A 16,524-nucleotide genomic window follows, 5' to 3' on the forward strand; every position below is an offset into this window, starting at 1 on the left:
AACATCTCTACAGACTTTTAATACAATACATGGAAGTAAACTTTACACAGATTTACAAAGGGCCTGAGAGACCAGTGCATCATCATCATTACTACAGTGGGATACTAGCACAGAACAGCCTCCTTACGAACAGTACATGACATCTATAATGACAAGTAAAACTGAAACCCTGATCGCATGTAAAACTCAGCAACTCCAGCACCAAACTGTCCTGTACCACATTGATTCAACAGCTAATAAATCACTGAGATTACTTTTCTTACAGTATCCACTCTTTAGACTTCTTATATGACTATTAAGCCAGCTAGCTTATGAGAAGCAATGTCATTCACAGTAAAAGACAGTACCGTTTCCAGGTATATGGCTATGATGTTATGTCGTGGCAAGAAATGTAAATTACCTTATTTTTAAACTGCTTTGAATCTGGCAAATTTAGAAGTACTGCACTTCTGCTTGATCCTTACATAGAAAATATATTAACATGCACTGAAAAGCAGGAATCCTACTAGGCTACATTTCTTATTAACTGAATATTAGGTAATTTCACACCTCAGGTGTCAGTATTACAAAACGTACAACACTTCTACTTCCACTGAAAAGACTGTTCCAGTTGCAAAGAACTTTTTACTTTGTTTTGTTTACTGTGCAGAACCATTTTTGCAGAAAAACAGGAAAAAAAATGAAGACAAAGCTTTCTGGTAACCAGTTCTTCCCCAAGTACAACTTCCCAGGTTTGAAATACATTAGAAAAAGAAGCATGAGGTACAATGAAAATTTTAGTGTGTTCTCAGATAACATCTCACAAAAGTATGAATTATGTTAGAGGAAAACAGCAGGGCTCCCATTTACACAGAGACTTTTAGAGGTATACCCATTTGAAACAGCTCATGAGAAAGCACAGAAAACAGAACTCTTCTGTTCTCCACCTTCTCACTTCCATCTTACTTTAAAAAAAAAAAAAAAAAAAGGAAAGCTGATGTTAGCCCTAATTAGATGAGGTCCTTACGGTACCATTTTCAGAGCAAGGAGGAGAACTGAATCAGAAGGTGGTCAGCCAAGGTCCAAATACAATTGAATTAAAACTGACATTAGGAAACCTTTTTAAATGCTTCAAATTACAGTAATACATTTCGTTTTCAAAGTCCACAAAGCAGAAAACAAGGTATTGAAATGTATCTACAACTGCATGTGCTTAAAGAAGAAAAAAGAAAAAGGAAAAAAATCAACCTTGTTCATTGTGCCTTAAAAAAAGGATTTAAATGACTCAACATCCTCAAATTGTGCTTATGAAAACTATGGAAGTGAAATAATGGGAGGCAAAAACATCCAAAAAAAATCAATTACCGATTGAAATGAGATGTTCTGGCTATACTGTAATATCTAGCCACTTGCTTTGCATGAAAGTTATACACTATACTTTTACAAAAGCATTATGTTCTGGGGGGATTTTTTTTTTTTTTTTTTTCCCCCCAAGCCAAAGAAGAGTGCTCTGTGTTAAAAATGATGCCTAGGATTTAACACTATAAATTTAATATCACTAATGGATTAATATTACAAAGATGTGCATTTAATTGGAATGAACATTAAAAACAAGTCCATTTCAAAACTATGACAGCACGTCCAAGCGAGTCATGAACAAATAGCACACATTTTAATAAAACACAGACAACATTTTTCAGCTCCATGCTTCAGCTTTAAAATGAGTTTCCTCAGGCCACAGCCACACCCAGAAGTGAGAACCATCAAATAAGCAATTATCTTTTTGCCTTAATTAAAAGAGAAATCCATTTCACTTGCATAAGGTGATTGGAGGCTCCAGGTAATTGGAGCCTTCATGCTTCTGTTGGTTAAAAAAAACAGCCTAAATTTGTTTGTGATCCGGTTTATACCTATTTGATCTCATGCCAATAGCTTCCTTCTGCTTCAAGGCAAAATAAAAATCCTGCCAACTCAAGGCCAAGATGAGGGGCGGTGGTGCAGCATAGTTCTCTCCTGCCAATGAAGGTAAGAACTCCTTCATCATGCTACCACTTGCAGAAGCTGTGGCAGTAATACACTGTACTTGAAACTGTGACCCAAAGCCCCCCCCCCCCCCCTTTTTTTATAAAATTGCCCCATTTTCAACCTCCACACCAGCTGCAGGCGTGGTGAGGACACGCTTTCCATAGCAGAGGTTCTAGGGTTGGTGCTATGGAACAGGAGACTGAATTGGTACAGAGGGGCTCTGTGCTACATCACTACTTTGAGATGATTTCTGTTTGAATAACCAAAACGATTCCAGTCATTTAATCAGAGATCACCAAGGTAAGTAAACTGAAAATACAACATAGGAGCTGCAAAAGCCATAAAATAACCCCCCAAAACTCTCAAACTGTCAAAAAAGGTTACAAAAATCTCAATCCCCTACATTTTTTTTTCTTTTAGACTGATTGTAAGAATGAAAAAGAAAAAAAAAAGAGATCTGCTGTTATGTTTATGGCAGTTACATGGTCATCTCCTGCAGTCACTGCACAATTTACAGTGATTACTGGGTTAAAAGTAACCAAGCACACTTCCTGTGACCAAAAATACAAAAAAAAATAATTAAATCCATTCAAATGTGAATATCCTTTCAACCTTTTTTATTGAGTGAAGGAAAAAAAAAAATCTCTGAAAGTAATGGCTTTTAACTTTGCTCCAGCCTCTACTTTGCCCTGAGGTCTCTCCCCACATTATCACTGCAGTGACAAAGTTTTCTTAACATTATACCCCAAAGAATCAAAAATGCCTTAGCAGCCTGCTCCACTGAGAAAAAACAGATCTGTTCTTAGAAAACCACCAACATTTATGCTCCAGTGCAATTGTGACTTGTCTCTCACTATCTCTCTTATGATAAACAGGGTGCCGTTATACACGAAATGTTGAGAACTTTTTAGACTCAAAAAAGTAGCTTTAAATGACTAATGCAGAGAATGTCTGTTGCTATTGCTGTGCAGGACATTTAGCAAATGTGCAAGTCATCAATAAAAGAATCCAACTGATTGCCCTTCCTTTTTCAGTTCCATCATTTGAAATAAACTAGTTCCTTCTTCATAAAAGAAATGTAAAAGCCAAACGAAACCCAAGCAAGCAACTCTTTTTGTGACTGAACACAATGGAAGTCAGTTCACTTGCACAAACCACTAGGTCATTATTAGCTGAAGAACAAAACACAGCAGTAAGGAGGAAAAAATAGGTTAAGCAGAGTTATAAACATGTCAACTACTCTTGTACTTTTTAATGTTACTGGAATAATGATTTCCTCCCATCAAGCATTACGACTGGTCAAATTTGGATTCAAAACCTTCACGGTATCTTTTTTTTTTTTTAACTGAAGAAATCAAGCATTTTGCATTCCATTCATAACTACCATTTTCCCAATCAGAGTTGAGCCATGCTACTTAGATACTATTAGTGTCCTACTGTGTCTATTATATACACCTCTGTAACACCTTTTTGTACTTCCAGTTGTTGCTGTTAAAGATATGCTGCATAATATTACCAATAACAGTGTCTGAACATAATGGAATACATATGAAAGACAGGGTAGAGGGGCATAAGTTTCTATACATGCAATTTTAAAAGTCTGTATAATCAGTTCTGATAAATCTAAAATGATCTATATTTCCTGCTTTTCTCCCAAATGACTTTGCAAATGTATCGTTAAACTAAAAAATAAAATAAAAGTGCAAACTTACAAGATAAAGAATGTGTGCCTTTGGGTAAGTATTCGAAGAGCAGAGAACTATCCTCGCTCAGCATGTCAGCTTTCAGAGACAGCAGGCTGTTCTTACTCATGAGGGCTGCCCGCAGGTTAGCAACTGTTGCAGCCTGAAGTGCATCATCCTTCTCTGGAGTAAGAGGCTGAGACAGGTAACTAGCTTCACCGCCTATGAGTGCTTCATCCACATTTGTGTAAAGATCGGATCTCTCCACACGGTTATCGGAGCTGCTAGGTTCTGTCACCGTCACATCACCACCTATGGAAATAAAAAAATGCCATTAGGGAGACGTATAAAATATGCCTTGCCTTGAAAGTCTGCATGTCTGCCATACGTGCATTTCTAAAGTCTAGATAACTAGGAACCAATACCATGTCGTTCAAGAGGAAAGCAGTCCCCTCGGTTTAACTCTTAACAAACGGCAGGAATATTCCAATTAGTCCCAACCTTGCCAATACATTACATTTCTTCAGCTTAACCCAAAACTTGCTTTACAGGTACTCTATATCAAAGCAAACTTCGTTAGCTTTGCCTGTTGCCAACCACTGAAGCCTCGTTGTAATGCATCATGAGGAACTGGTTTGTTGTAAACACCTCCTGCATACCTTAAAAAAAGCCTGTGAACTGTAACATTATGTTTTACTGAAGAGCACATACTCTTTTACAAATTAAAGATGATGCCACCAGAATCAGGTCAATGAAAGCTCTCTGGACCTAATAGGAGCTGTAGCCTACAGTGTTGTCCTGGGAACTAGTTGGGTGTCATCACAGCAACCATAAGCAATGACAACCCAACAGAGTACAAGTAGTAAGAAAACCCCTCACTCAGCTATATCAATTTGTATTTTGTACTAGGGTTTAAGAGCCTCAGTAACTACCACAGTTCAGATTTTATGACAGTGCACTAGTAGAGAAGCTGTTTTCAGTCCCTTAAACTGCAGCTTTCCAAAACATTACTCGTCCAGGCTGAAATTTTCCAGCCCTGGTTTCTTCCCTGAAGACGTTTTTGGAAAATTTGAGCAACAGAAGTTCTACTCTCTGTACAGGGTCCATGAGGTCATTTATATGAAAAGGGCATGCACGCGTGTGTGCATGCAGGCACGCGCACGCACACACACACTCTAAATGGTTCAATCACATGCAAAAAGAGGTTAAGCTTTACATGAGCAATAGTGACAGATTTCTGACAACAGCCCACTTGATTTATAAGCTAACAATGCCAAGTGCTTCAAGAATAGTCAAGCACTGAATAAAAATATAATGGACCATTAAAAAAATGACATGCAAAAATAAAAAAGATACAAGATGATACTAACTATATAATGTTTACAATTGTGCATGCATTTGCATGTTTTTGCTTTGATTGAATTATAAAGCAGCGATCTCCATCCATACCTTCAGCCACCCTGGTAATTATTTGAAAAATTCATAAAGAAAAGAATTATCACCAAGCTGCCAAACATGAACACTACCCCACAAATATGAATTAGTTAATTAGTCAGTAGCTACACGCAACCAACCCAAAACCCAATCTCACACATCTGGGTAATGGTTAAGACTCCCTAACAAACAATGCCTTTCTAGGATGTATTAAAAACTAAGATCTTCAGGATGTTTTGGGGACTCTCTGGAAATGACCCAGCAGGGGTGACTGCAGCTCTAGAATGCTGCACAATTCCACGTAAATCCATGGGGGGGAAGAAGAGGTTTTCAGGTAGATAGATCTCAAATGATTTATACTTTGTATGTCAAAACACTGTAAAATCCACACAAACCAACAGGCAGTCAATGCAGGTATAAGAACTGGTATTATTTGTTTCTCTTCAATATACCCCACTCAGAGAACCTGGCCAACAGACAGCCGTCAACAATAGTTGTTGGGACATATGGGGAATAGCGAAGGAAAAGCAGTGTCTAATTGTAGGCTTCAAATACATCCTTTCTCTCCTTAAGCAGGCAGGCTACTTCTGAGTGATAAGGGACCATAACCCTGCTCCAGCTCAATTTTTCTTTTTGGAGAAACTACCCAGTTGTACTCATTCCCATCAGAAAAAAATAAAATACAATTTTAAGTTGTGAATTTTTAAATTTTAGTTGAGGGTTTGTTTGTTTTTTTAACTGCTAATACTTAGCTATGTTTCTGTCTGTGTTGTATTGAGTGGTATAATCATTTAAAAACAATTATGTATACATTACATGTTATTAGGTAGTTTCCCTTTAAACAGAATTCAAATTCAAGCATCATGAGATGGCCAAAGAACAAAGAGAATTTGAGCTAATTAAAAAAAGTGATATAATGAACATCTTTATCAAACAGGTGGTTACAAATGGATACCAAACTTGTTCTTCTCCTGTTTGGAGTGCATTTCTGCATGTAGCGACAAAGAATTCAGGGCAGAAAGTATGTTTGACAACAAAAGTTACTGTTGCCAAATATAGGCAGTAAATACTTCCATTTTTCTCACTTCTTTTCAGAAGCCAATTACAGATGCTGACTGACAGCTTCCAGAATCTGTTGCTGCATGCTACACATACACACTAATTGCTAAAACACATGCAGATTAATTGTAACCGCGACAAGATATTAAAGATTTCCCAAAAGCCAAGACAGCAAAATACAAGCTTTGGCACTTCTAGTATGTATAGTATAACTGGCTTAAATACACAGCAAGGCAAAATATATCCTCATACAATCACATGCATATTAAAATACTCTTCAACCTAGAGCAGACAAATGTAATTTATATCAGTTTTGCAAGCTCTTGTGAATTGAACAGGGATCAGGAATGGATAGATGGGTAACTATCACAGGGTATCTCAGACAGTAGGCAGGTATTATTGCAATTTGCTCCTGGGCAAGAAGGTAGCATTTAGCCTTTAGCAAACATCTGCCTCAGGATGGACACAGCTGGACAAAAATGTAAATTGCTGAATCTTATGCCAATAAAGGTTTATCCTGATTTCTTCAAGAGCAATTCTCTATCAAAAGGGGTGAAACTGCCTTCTCCTAAAGGGTCTCTCTTCTGCTGATTACTTTTTTTTCTTAACACACACACGCAAATTGCTTATTACTTTATGTAAATACTGTGTGTCCAGAGCTGGAGTACACCAAAAATAAATGAAGTCCTTCTTCACGGAGCCTCTAAAACTATTCTTCTCTTCTGTCTGATATAAAAGGCCTAGTATGTTAGCAAGGAATTATGTAAAATCTAGAGTATTCATCATTGCCCAGTAATCAAAATTCTCTATAAAGGCCCTTCAAATTCCTGTAAACTAAATTTCCATAAATGTCTTTTTTCTTTAAACTATCCAAGGAAAGGAGACATTGCAAGCTTCAGCTTCACCTAACTTACAGCTTTCAGTGCAGTTTTTTTTTTAACCACTAAGGCATTCCTCTGATTCAAGGCACCATTCACTGAAGTCTTGATCAGGGCCAGCAAGTGAAACAGGGGATTAATGCTGTTCTGAAAAACTGAGCTCATTAATGTCATTGAAATTAGTTCTTCCCCATTATTCTTTTGCCCCACCCTACTTTCCAGGGCACCAAATCTTTCAGAAAAGCTTTATTCATTCAGCTGAATAAAGATATTTATAAAGCACAGGGTTTGTTTTATCAATTTTAACTGCAGTGTACGTCCCACATCCCTGACACTATGAAAGCAATGTTTAACTGGAAAAGCCCTTATTTACACATTAATAAAAAAAAAAAAAGAGTACAGGAAGCCATAGTACATGCATTTTCACACAAAGCAATCATATCCTAGTTGCTTAGCATACTGTGAAAATGCATTTTGTCCTTGATTACACTGACCAGCTGGTAATTACCACAACTAAGCAAGAATGACGGTCAAGCAGTTTGAGAGAGTGGCTAGAGCAAGTTCCTAAGCCAACATAGGCAAGGCTGCTGTGTATAATTTACATTTGGAAAAAACAGAACTGAAATGGATACTTGCTCTGCTGAGGAATATGTTAGCAATAAAATACAGCTCTCTGTTTCATGCGTATAGTTCCTAATCCAGATTACAGTTACTCGATCTCAGCAGCAAACTGCTACTTTGGTCACCAGGATTTTATTTTAAAAGTAATACTAAACTGGAAAGGGCCATAAACTGGAGATGAGAAAAATTAAACACACCTAGAGATGGTAAAAATACAACTGAAATATTTTTTCTACAGAGACAATTACCTTATATTTATGTAGTCTGAAGAACCCAAAATGCAGTTATGTGGGTGAGAGGTTTGGAAAACATTAACGCTACAAACTACATAGAACCGGTCATGTCATTTACCACCGCATGCAAAAACTACTTCCCTTAGTCTTTACTGAGGAGTTCATAACAGAAAACATAAATTGCATTATACTGATCAATTGTATTATATTGATCAATCAAAAAGGGTAGCTCTCCTATATCATGAGGAATATTTCAAGACTAGCTACAACATATCTGGGGATGAGGCTGGAATGTATGTAGTCACCTAGGTACCGATTTGTACTGTGCTGTTTGTGGTAAGTTTAGCTTGCATATATGAATAACTACTGGCTGCTCCTTTACCACATTGTGACAAAGTGCTCCTAAGCTCTTTGGTCTGATCTATGTCTAACAGGGTCTGACAGGTCTCCAAACTTCCAGTCTGAATAGCTAGCTTCACAGAAAACATAAGCCTTAGACCAGTGAGAGACTAAACCTTTGGGCAATGGTTCGGCAAGCAACCAGACTCCAGAAAGAAGTGATCACAGTTTCCCTTTAAACAGAATTCATGAGGATTCTCGTTCTGTGTACACGCAGTTTGTTCTTGGTTACTGTAGCATGAAAAGAAGCCGAAACCACATTACAGAATGTGTTCTAACATCACACCATATCCAATTGACATCATCATTAGATTTTTGCATCTCAAAAAATGCAGTTGGTGCAAACTGGTGTGGTCTTGACAATCTTGATTCCTCAACTCTATGCGGTATATAAATCTAACCATCAGTTTAGAGTTTAGTCAAAGTGAAAGGACAATGAACTGCATGAGCTCCTTTTTACTGTGAAGAGCAGGAGCCCAAAGACCAATTCAAAACAGTCACTGCTGTGTAAGATGTCTACGTCCGGCCGCTGTAGCCTTTCAAGAATTTCTTCAGACTTCCCTCTTCCAGGAAGCTATGGATGATGACAGATATCACCCAAGATGATCTGCCCAGCAGAAGAATACCTGGGTAATATCTGTGAGCAGATGTGAATGAATGTGTGCGATTCACAGCATTCTGAAAGTAGACAGTGGATGCTCATTGCTGCCAGTCATAGAAGTCAAGGTAGCACTCAGACTGCAGCATGAAAATGCTTGGCTGCTTCAAGTTTTAGGTCTATTTTGAGCTGATGCCCAAAGATCAGTGTTTAGGCCAAGGCCCTTAAAGAAAGCAAATCCCCAAAATATACAACGACAATATTTAAAGGGTCAGGAACTCAGCCCAGTAGTTTCTAACCACACACACAATGCAAACATACCACAAACATTTTGCTCTTAACAGAAAAAAAGCAACTTGACCTTGAGTTTACATATTTCTGGACTAAAGTACAAAAAGAATGCTACAAGGTAACACATTACTGACCAAGCAGGGTAAAGGTATTAGACAGCAGGATAATTATCAGTAGGGCTGGCATGCAGAAGTTTCAGATTTTCTTTTAGTTGATGCTATCCATAATCACATTACCTGCATCTTGTAACCAATGAACCAAAACTGTTCTGTCCAAGATTAAAATTTACTGATGCAATAAGGAGAAGAGCAAGTCCAGAAACTATGTTACTCCGCTGATAGAAGTTGACACAGATAAACGAAAAAAATAATTAAATTGTGGGAGCTGTATCCAAGACACGGCTTGTGTATGCATATAAAAAGCCCATCTCCATCAACTAGGACATATCATCATCATGGGCCATGATTAGCTGGAAATTCAGATTTATTAGGCTTTAAGGTAGAACTCAAAAGATTGTATTATCCAGAAAAGCATGATGTATTCTACACACCTCAAATGTCTAGTGAGGTATTAAAACAAAAGTAACGTGATAATGTGACTTACTAAAAATACTGGAATGAAAGAGATTTTTTAAACTATTTATCTACAAAAGCTAAAAAGAGTTGCTAATAAAAGCTTGAGACCTAGTAGTCTAAAGGAAAAATAACTGTGCCATCATCCCCAGACAGAGAACATATGCTCAAAGAAGTAACTCCTGCAGTTTAAAAAAAAAAATACAATTTTATGCTGCAATTTACCTGTAACTTGCTTTATTTAAAGCACTTTACATTTTTTGCTTTTGCTTATTTGTCCTATGCTCTCATTTCATTAGCCAGCCCCCCCCCCGTACTTTATGGCTTACAAACATCAAGCTATACTTAATTTCTTTCCTCCTTTCCTTCCCCTCCTTCTCTTTTCTCTACTTTTTATTCTTTACTCCCCCTCTCCCACACATGTTTTCCAGTCATTTCTCCTTTTTTCCCCCCAGGCTCCCAATACCACTCTTCCCTTTCAAAATTTATTCCAGGAATTTTTCCCTCCTGCCTACTTTCATTTCTAATTGTCAATGGACAACTAACCCCACCTCTCCCAGGGAAGGAAAAGCATTTTATGAAATGGGCAAGGTGTAGATCAAGAGAGCGATCAAGAACGTTGATTTTGCAAGTTACTTATAACCTTTGAATAACAAATCAAATGGTACGAGGTTGCCCTCCTTTCATAAATTGCTGAGTTTAATACTACTATGGTATCATATTTTTTTCAAATGAAACTAAGCTTTTCTTGTAGATACTTTAATGTCTTCAAAAGGAAAGAGAGAAAAGTCTAAAATATATGGTGACAGAAATGAGAGCCAATACAGGGAAAGCAGATGTAATCTTATATAAAAGAGTCTAGATGAATGTGTATCACACCGCGGCGAATGCTACTGGAAATAATAAGTGTTTGGCACAACAAGCATAAACAGGCATCTGATTTGTTCTTCATAGTTAATTTCAATTGCAGATAATTACCATTTTAAATCCATTTGTACATTTAAGAATTAATTGTGCTTCATAAATGTTCCCGTGTTTTGCAACACAATTTATAGGCTGTCTTCTTCACATCTGTATGCGATCCACAGATAAGTGGCACATTATAACTGGAATAACCCACAGATGAGCCGATTCCAAACAAAACAAAACAACCCCCCCCCAGATATCCTAGAAAGACGATCAAAAATATTTAAACGTTGATTTTAAAATGTAAGTCACATGGTGAAAAACTCACTCCTGAGTTCAGGTGGAAAAGCCAAACCTAATTATGAAAGTTCAACAAAGGACACACTGACCTTACCAGCTTGTTCCGCAGCACCCACAGCTGCCTCCATCCACCCACGTTCAAAACTAAATAAAACCAAACTCTTTATACTTATTGCATTTTAGCAGGGCCTGGCCTTGCAAGCCATCCTACTTCCTCTCCTACTCAAAACTGCCAGAAGCTCAGATTTGCACCCTGGGGAAATAGGCATTAGAAATGATGCCTGTGCCACATCAAAGATACAAACACAATTTCTACGCCAAGTGAGGGCTCTAAAACACAAGAATGAAGGAATTTTTTTTTTAATGGGGCCGCTAAAAAGTATACTGCCTCCAGACAAGTTTAAATGGTCAGAGTAGCCTTGGAATATTCTAGTTACCGACATAGAAATTCCCCAATGTTGTATACTTGGTAGAATATAAGAGACCTGCAGCCAGCTTTAGAAAAAAAAAGGAAAGTCTAGAGCCTAAAAGAGAGGAAAGAATGATGAAAATAGACAAAGTACAAAATGTAACATTATGAACTAAGTTCCACCGCCATCATTTTCAGAAAGGAAGTCGGAACCTTTTCTTTTCTTTTTTTTAAATCAGAAATATTATTTCTATGTCTAATGGTAGTGACTTCTTTTAAAAGATGTTTCTTCTGCATTTTAGTAATTGTCTGTACACCTAAGGAAGTCTTAAATTTATAAAAGTTTTTATCTAGAAGGACCTTGAATCTTTTACCTACATAGAGTTCAATTAAAATAGATACCAGACTTGCATTCTAATGCAAGTAAGAGTTGAACCATAAAAATAAGAATATTTACCCCTCTTAAGTAAGAAAGCAGATGCTGACAGAATTGAGATAATAACTTATCACAACTCTGTTCATCTTTAACACAGTGACAAAAAACAACAGCTGAATAAAAGTTAAGCTTCCACAACAGAAGTCCAGCATCCCAAAGGCACAATGCCTTTCAAATATGTTCTATGTATGTTAATAGCGTGCTATATTACTGTCTCGCACCAACCATTTTTACCCAATGCAATACTGCCTGATAGTTGAGCAAAACAGCAAGATCTCAAGCCCACACACGCGCATATCCTTATTCTCATGACAGTGAAATGAATCTGTGGACTGAAGTCTTGTGTAAATTTTTCCACATGCAAAAAAGGTTGCGCTTACTCCGAGTGAGACATGAAACCCTTTTACAGTTAATATGGTACCTGCAAGTATACTTAGTAGTGTATTGCATGCTCTCTACAGTAAAAAAAGACCAAAAGTATTAAAAGAACCCAGATTCTAAATGCTAGTTTAGAGAAAGAAGAAATCCAAAGGCAACCCTTAACTACATGATTTAGGATCAATATTTTTTGAGTACAAGCTCTACTGTATGCTGATACACTCATTCTCGTGTTGGCTTTTTCTAGCTGTTAAACCCATTTACAAAAAGGGAAGGGTCCTTTTGATCTCTTCCCAACTCTTTATATGCAGATGGAATCTGAAGGCAATTTAAAGACTTGTGTGGGAGTGGGAAATGAAAAAGCTTTGGGAGGGAGGAGGGACATTTCTGGACAGCCAAAGTCAGACAGTTAATGCATGAATAATCAAAAAGATTTAAAAGCCTATAGTTGAAAGAGTTGCAAATAATTTCTAAATCTCTCTCCTAATTTTAAGTTGAAAATCATGCTTGCAGAGTCGTTTTCATACACACAGGTAATCAGAAGGAATTTGCTGGTTGTTTCATACCAAGGCTACACAGCACGCGGCACCATGCTGTTAAGGACAGTCACTTGAGGTAGGCACTGTTTCAGTATATACATCTGTTTGTGACAGCAACCCCCCTGAGAGGCTGTTTTAGGACATTTCTAAAATGTAGCGTCCCCGAAAAATATCTGGAGCCAAGGTTATGGGTTGTGCACGTCCAGCTGTCCGAGTTTCCTCTCATAAACCCAAGTATCCTATCAGAATAAAAATCTTAAGGAAGAGGGAAAGGCACAATGATGGCAAGACGGCACTCTCAGACAAGCTGTAGTTGTAATATTAAGTGACTATATTGGCTTTCTTCAAGGTGGCCCATTTCCACTGCCAAGAGTCTAGTAAGCAGCACACAGGATGGAAGACTAAGCCCTTCTAATTATACAAAAACTGCCTTCCTTGTTATATCCTGGTAACCTGAATCATGCTGAGGGGTGCTTTAATCTCCAAGTGGTGTCACTGAAGTCAGTGGTACTTTTTGAGGAGGAAGGTGTTACTCTGATGTAAGAAAAGATATAAGAATTTGGCCCCAAATGGACCACCACATCTAGATACAGAACACTACCAGAAAGTCAATAAATAGCCCACAAGTGGGAGAAAGACAAAGGACAGCTCTCTAGACTGATAATGCCCAAGCTATTACTAAAGGGATACAACATTTGCACTGACAACACCCAAACTACTAAGGCCATACAAGGATCCATGCATTTTTTTCTTCCAACTTCTGCATCATTGATACTTCCCTCCTCCCCGCCAAAATCAATCCCTTTGAGCTGGTGATAGCCACATACATGCTGAACAAATGGTAATTAGAGAGCTGGGCTTAAAAGGGCAGCTTTTCCCGCCATCATTTTAAGTGGATTTTTCTCTCAATTTGTTCAATCAATAAACATATTATGTTAATTATTTTGCATAGACTACATCAACCAACTGACTAATAACAACATTCAAGTCACAGGTCAATACCGACCCTTGTCCATTTAGAAATGGAAGTCGTTCAAGCGGCTGTTGAGCATGCTAAAAGGCTACAACAAGATGGACTATCAATATTGAAGAGCCATCAGAACCCGTCTGCACCGCATGAAGGTCATTTGAAAAATCGGATGCTGGAACGTACACCAAAAAGGGTTCATTAACTTCTGAATTACACAAGTAAAATACTGTTTTTGTACAACTCCTTGGAGAAGTCAACTTCAACATAAAATACATTTTTGCATTAAAACCACTTACTGGGGAAAAAAACTGACAGTTCTTTCATAGGTCTTAAAACTTTGTTCAAACATAAATTAGAGACCTAAATTCATTTACTGTCCCTTCCAAAGGCTCAGAATGGATACCTCGTGGGTTTTTATAGGCCATTACATCACCCAATTTTCAAAGTAGTAGAACAAGCCAACCCTTTTTAATTGTTCCATAATGGTTATAATGCTACTGCTTAAAATGTTTGAGGTCTTAAGAGCACAAATTGTCCAGAACCAAAGAAAATCTGCCAAGTATCAGAACGCTTCCACGTGCCAAATATGAAGCAGGTCTGGAAAATCATGCACTCACTCCCCCCCACTTTTCTTCTACTCAACAAGAACATGCTGAAAAACACAGTATGTGTATAACACAGGATTAGTTTGAAAACAAAGTAATGCCACGAAATAAGTCTTTGATTTGCCAGTACTTAGGGTGGTGGGGGTTTTTTTGTTTTGCTCTTGAAAAAAAAAAAAAAAAAACTATATTGGGAGCAGTGGAAAATAATAGTTTATATTAGGCAAGACAGCCACTCCAGACTGAGGCTGCAAATAATCCCAGCTGATGAACTGAAAGGTCCCAAGATCAATGTTTTACAAATTACTATTTGTGGAAGGAAGTTGCTATGTTCATGTGCTCTACTTAAACGATTTGCACTAATGAATTAAGTCTGGTCCCTGTATGGTATTCTTCGCTAACCCTATTTTGAGTTTTGCTGAATTTGCATACGAGTCAGCTGTGCAACAAATTTTATAATGGCATGCTCCTGGTTATTCAAACTACACATGCCTCATTTGCTGAGCAATTTATATAGCTTTTGTATAGAGAGAACCAAGAAACTGTGAGCTTTCAAGCACACTCATTGTGTATGTTACTCTAGTGACATATCTTAATGTCTTTTTAATAACACATATTCTGAGATAAATCTCCATTTAATTGAAACAGTTAAATTAGTCTTCTTATGTTTGTACTTCACTTTTCACCATGTTTTGGGTTTGATGGGAGTGTTTTAAGTTTAGTCAATATTAGTGGGACCTAAAGCACAAATCTCACTTGTACTGCAGGCTGGACTTGGATAATCCATTGAGAAGTACCGTTCTGAAAGAGATAGCTAATAGCTTTGGAAGTCGGCAATCTAGTGCAGAGGGACCCAGAGGGAAAACTTCAAAGCTTGCTGGGCCAGCCCCCACCATCACTACTTACTTCATTTTGCATTTAGCTAGATGTCTCTGGGGGAACCACAAAGGCTTTTGGATAAATTGGGAATAAACTGCAATATGGTCTTCCAGGGTATATACAGAGTTGAACTCTGACAATTCAAAGGCAAATTCAAGTGCATGTCATTTGAAAGGTAAAACTCTGCTGCACTTACAGAGTCTTGGATTCAATTTATCCAGCTGTTATCATATGGCAGCAGTGATATGCATGTGATCTGTAGCAACAAATAAGTTTTTCATCACCACTTCTAGAACCTTATGCCTAAAATCAAATGTGTTCATGCTGAACTTACTAGTCTTTCCGAACTAGTTTGTTCCTCAAGTACCAATACAAAAAGCAGAACAAGCAAACTTAAGTGCCTCCCCAAAAAAACAGGCTTTGTAGAATTTCTGAATACAACACTGCAGGATCTAAAAATCTTGCTCTATTTTTTTTTCCCAAGTGTGGCAGAAAGGAGAACTGGGTTTGCTCCTAGATTCAGGCAGATGGGTCCAGTAGAACTCATGTACCAGCCGACTCTTCATCAAGAACAAAAGGTAGCGTACTTTAAGAAGGATGATTTATATGCAATGTATTTTGGCCCAAATGGGAATAAGGTTCTCTTGACTGGCATCTCAAAAAGCAGCTTAACAGGCAGCAGAAATTACACTATTGGTCATACAATGTTTGCAAACAAAAACATACTTTGTTTAAAAAATATATATACACCTTTCATTCAGTATGAAAAGCTTAACAGAAATCTAAGGATAACTCACGCTCACTGAATGTGACGTAGCACCACCCTGAACCGCTGCGAACGTTACCTACTACCACATTTTAACCCATTGACTTTTACTTGCCAATTCCCTGATATTCTAGACCAGACATATTGTACTCAGGCTTCTGTGGGCATGACAGAAATGTTTGAGACTAACCTTCAGTGGCAGAACGTTAGCGCTAACGACACTCCAAGATTAGGTATTTCAGAATGTTAGAATGTTTCAAAACCCTCCAAAAAAGAATTTTTACTTGATGAAATAATATTGATTACAAAGCTCAGAAAAAGTAGAAGTAACTTTACTCTGCTGATCCTAACTTTAGGACTCACTGGATTCAACAGCCAGCAATTGAAACAACACATTCCTCTCCAGTACTCTTAATTGCCAAATCAGCCCTTCCAAGCTAAAGGTGAAAATACAGAGCAGTTAACAAGCAGTATCCCTCTTATCCCCTGAAAAGGCGAGAAGAGTTTAGTAGCCTGACCATTTGACTCGCACTGAAATTTTCTAAAAATTCAATAATCAAAAGCAGTG

At 37.7% G+C, this 16,524-nt stretch overlaps 1 protein-coding gene across 6 annotated transcripts in view; it reads right to left on the reverse strand.

Annotated features, from left to right (window-relative positions):
- The window catches only part of ZBTB46 (zinc finger and BTB domain containing 46), an 80,917-nt gene that overhangs the window by 24,751 nt on the left and 39,642 nt on the right, over positions 1–16,524 (reverse strand). For all 6 annotated transcript variants that reach the window (XM_059713169.1, XM_059713170.1, XM_059713168.1 and 3 more), the window contains exon 4: positions 3,717–3,998. In XM_059713169.1, the coding sequence (XP_059569152.1) occupies positions 3,717–3,998 (282 nt within the window). The remainder of the gene's footprint in view (positions 1–3,716; positions 3,999–16,524) is intronic.

Source organism: Alligator mississippiensis, chromosome 9 (assembly GCF_030867095.1).
Source record: "Alligator mississippiensis isolate rAllMis1 chromosome 9, rAllMis1, whole genome shotgun sequence".
Classification (NCBI taxonomy): domain Eukaryota; kingdom Metazoa; phylum Chordata; order Crocodylia; family Alligatoridae; genus Alligator; species Alligator mississippiensis.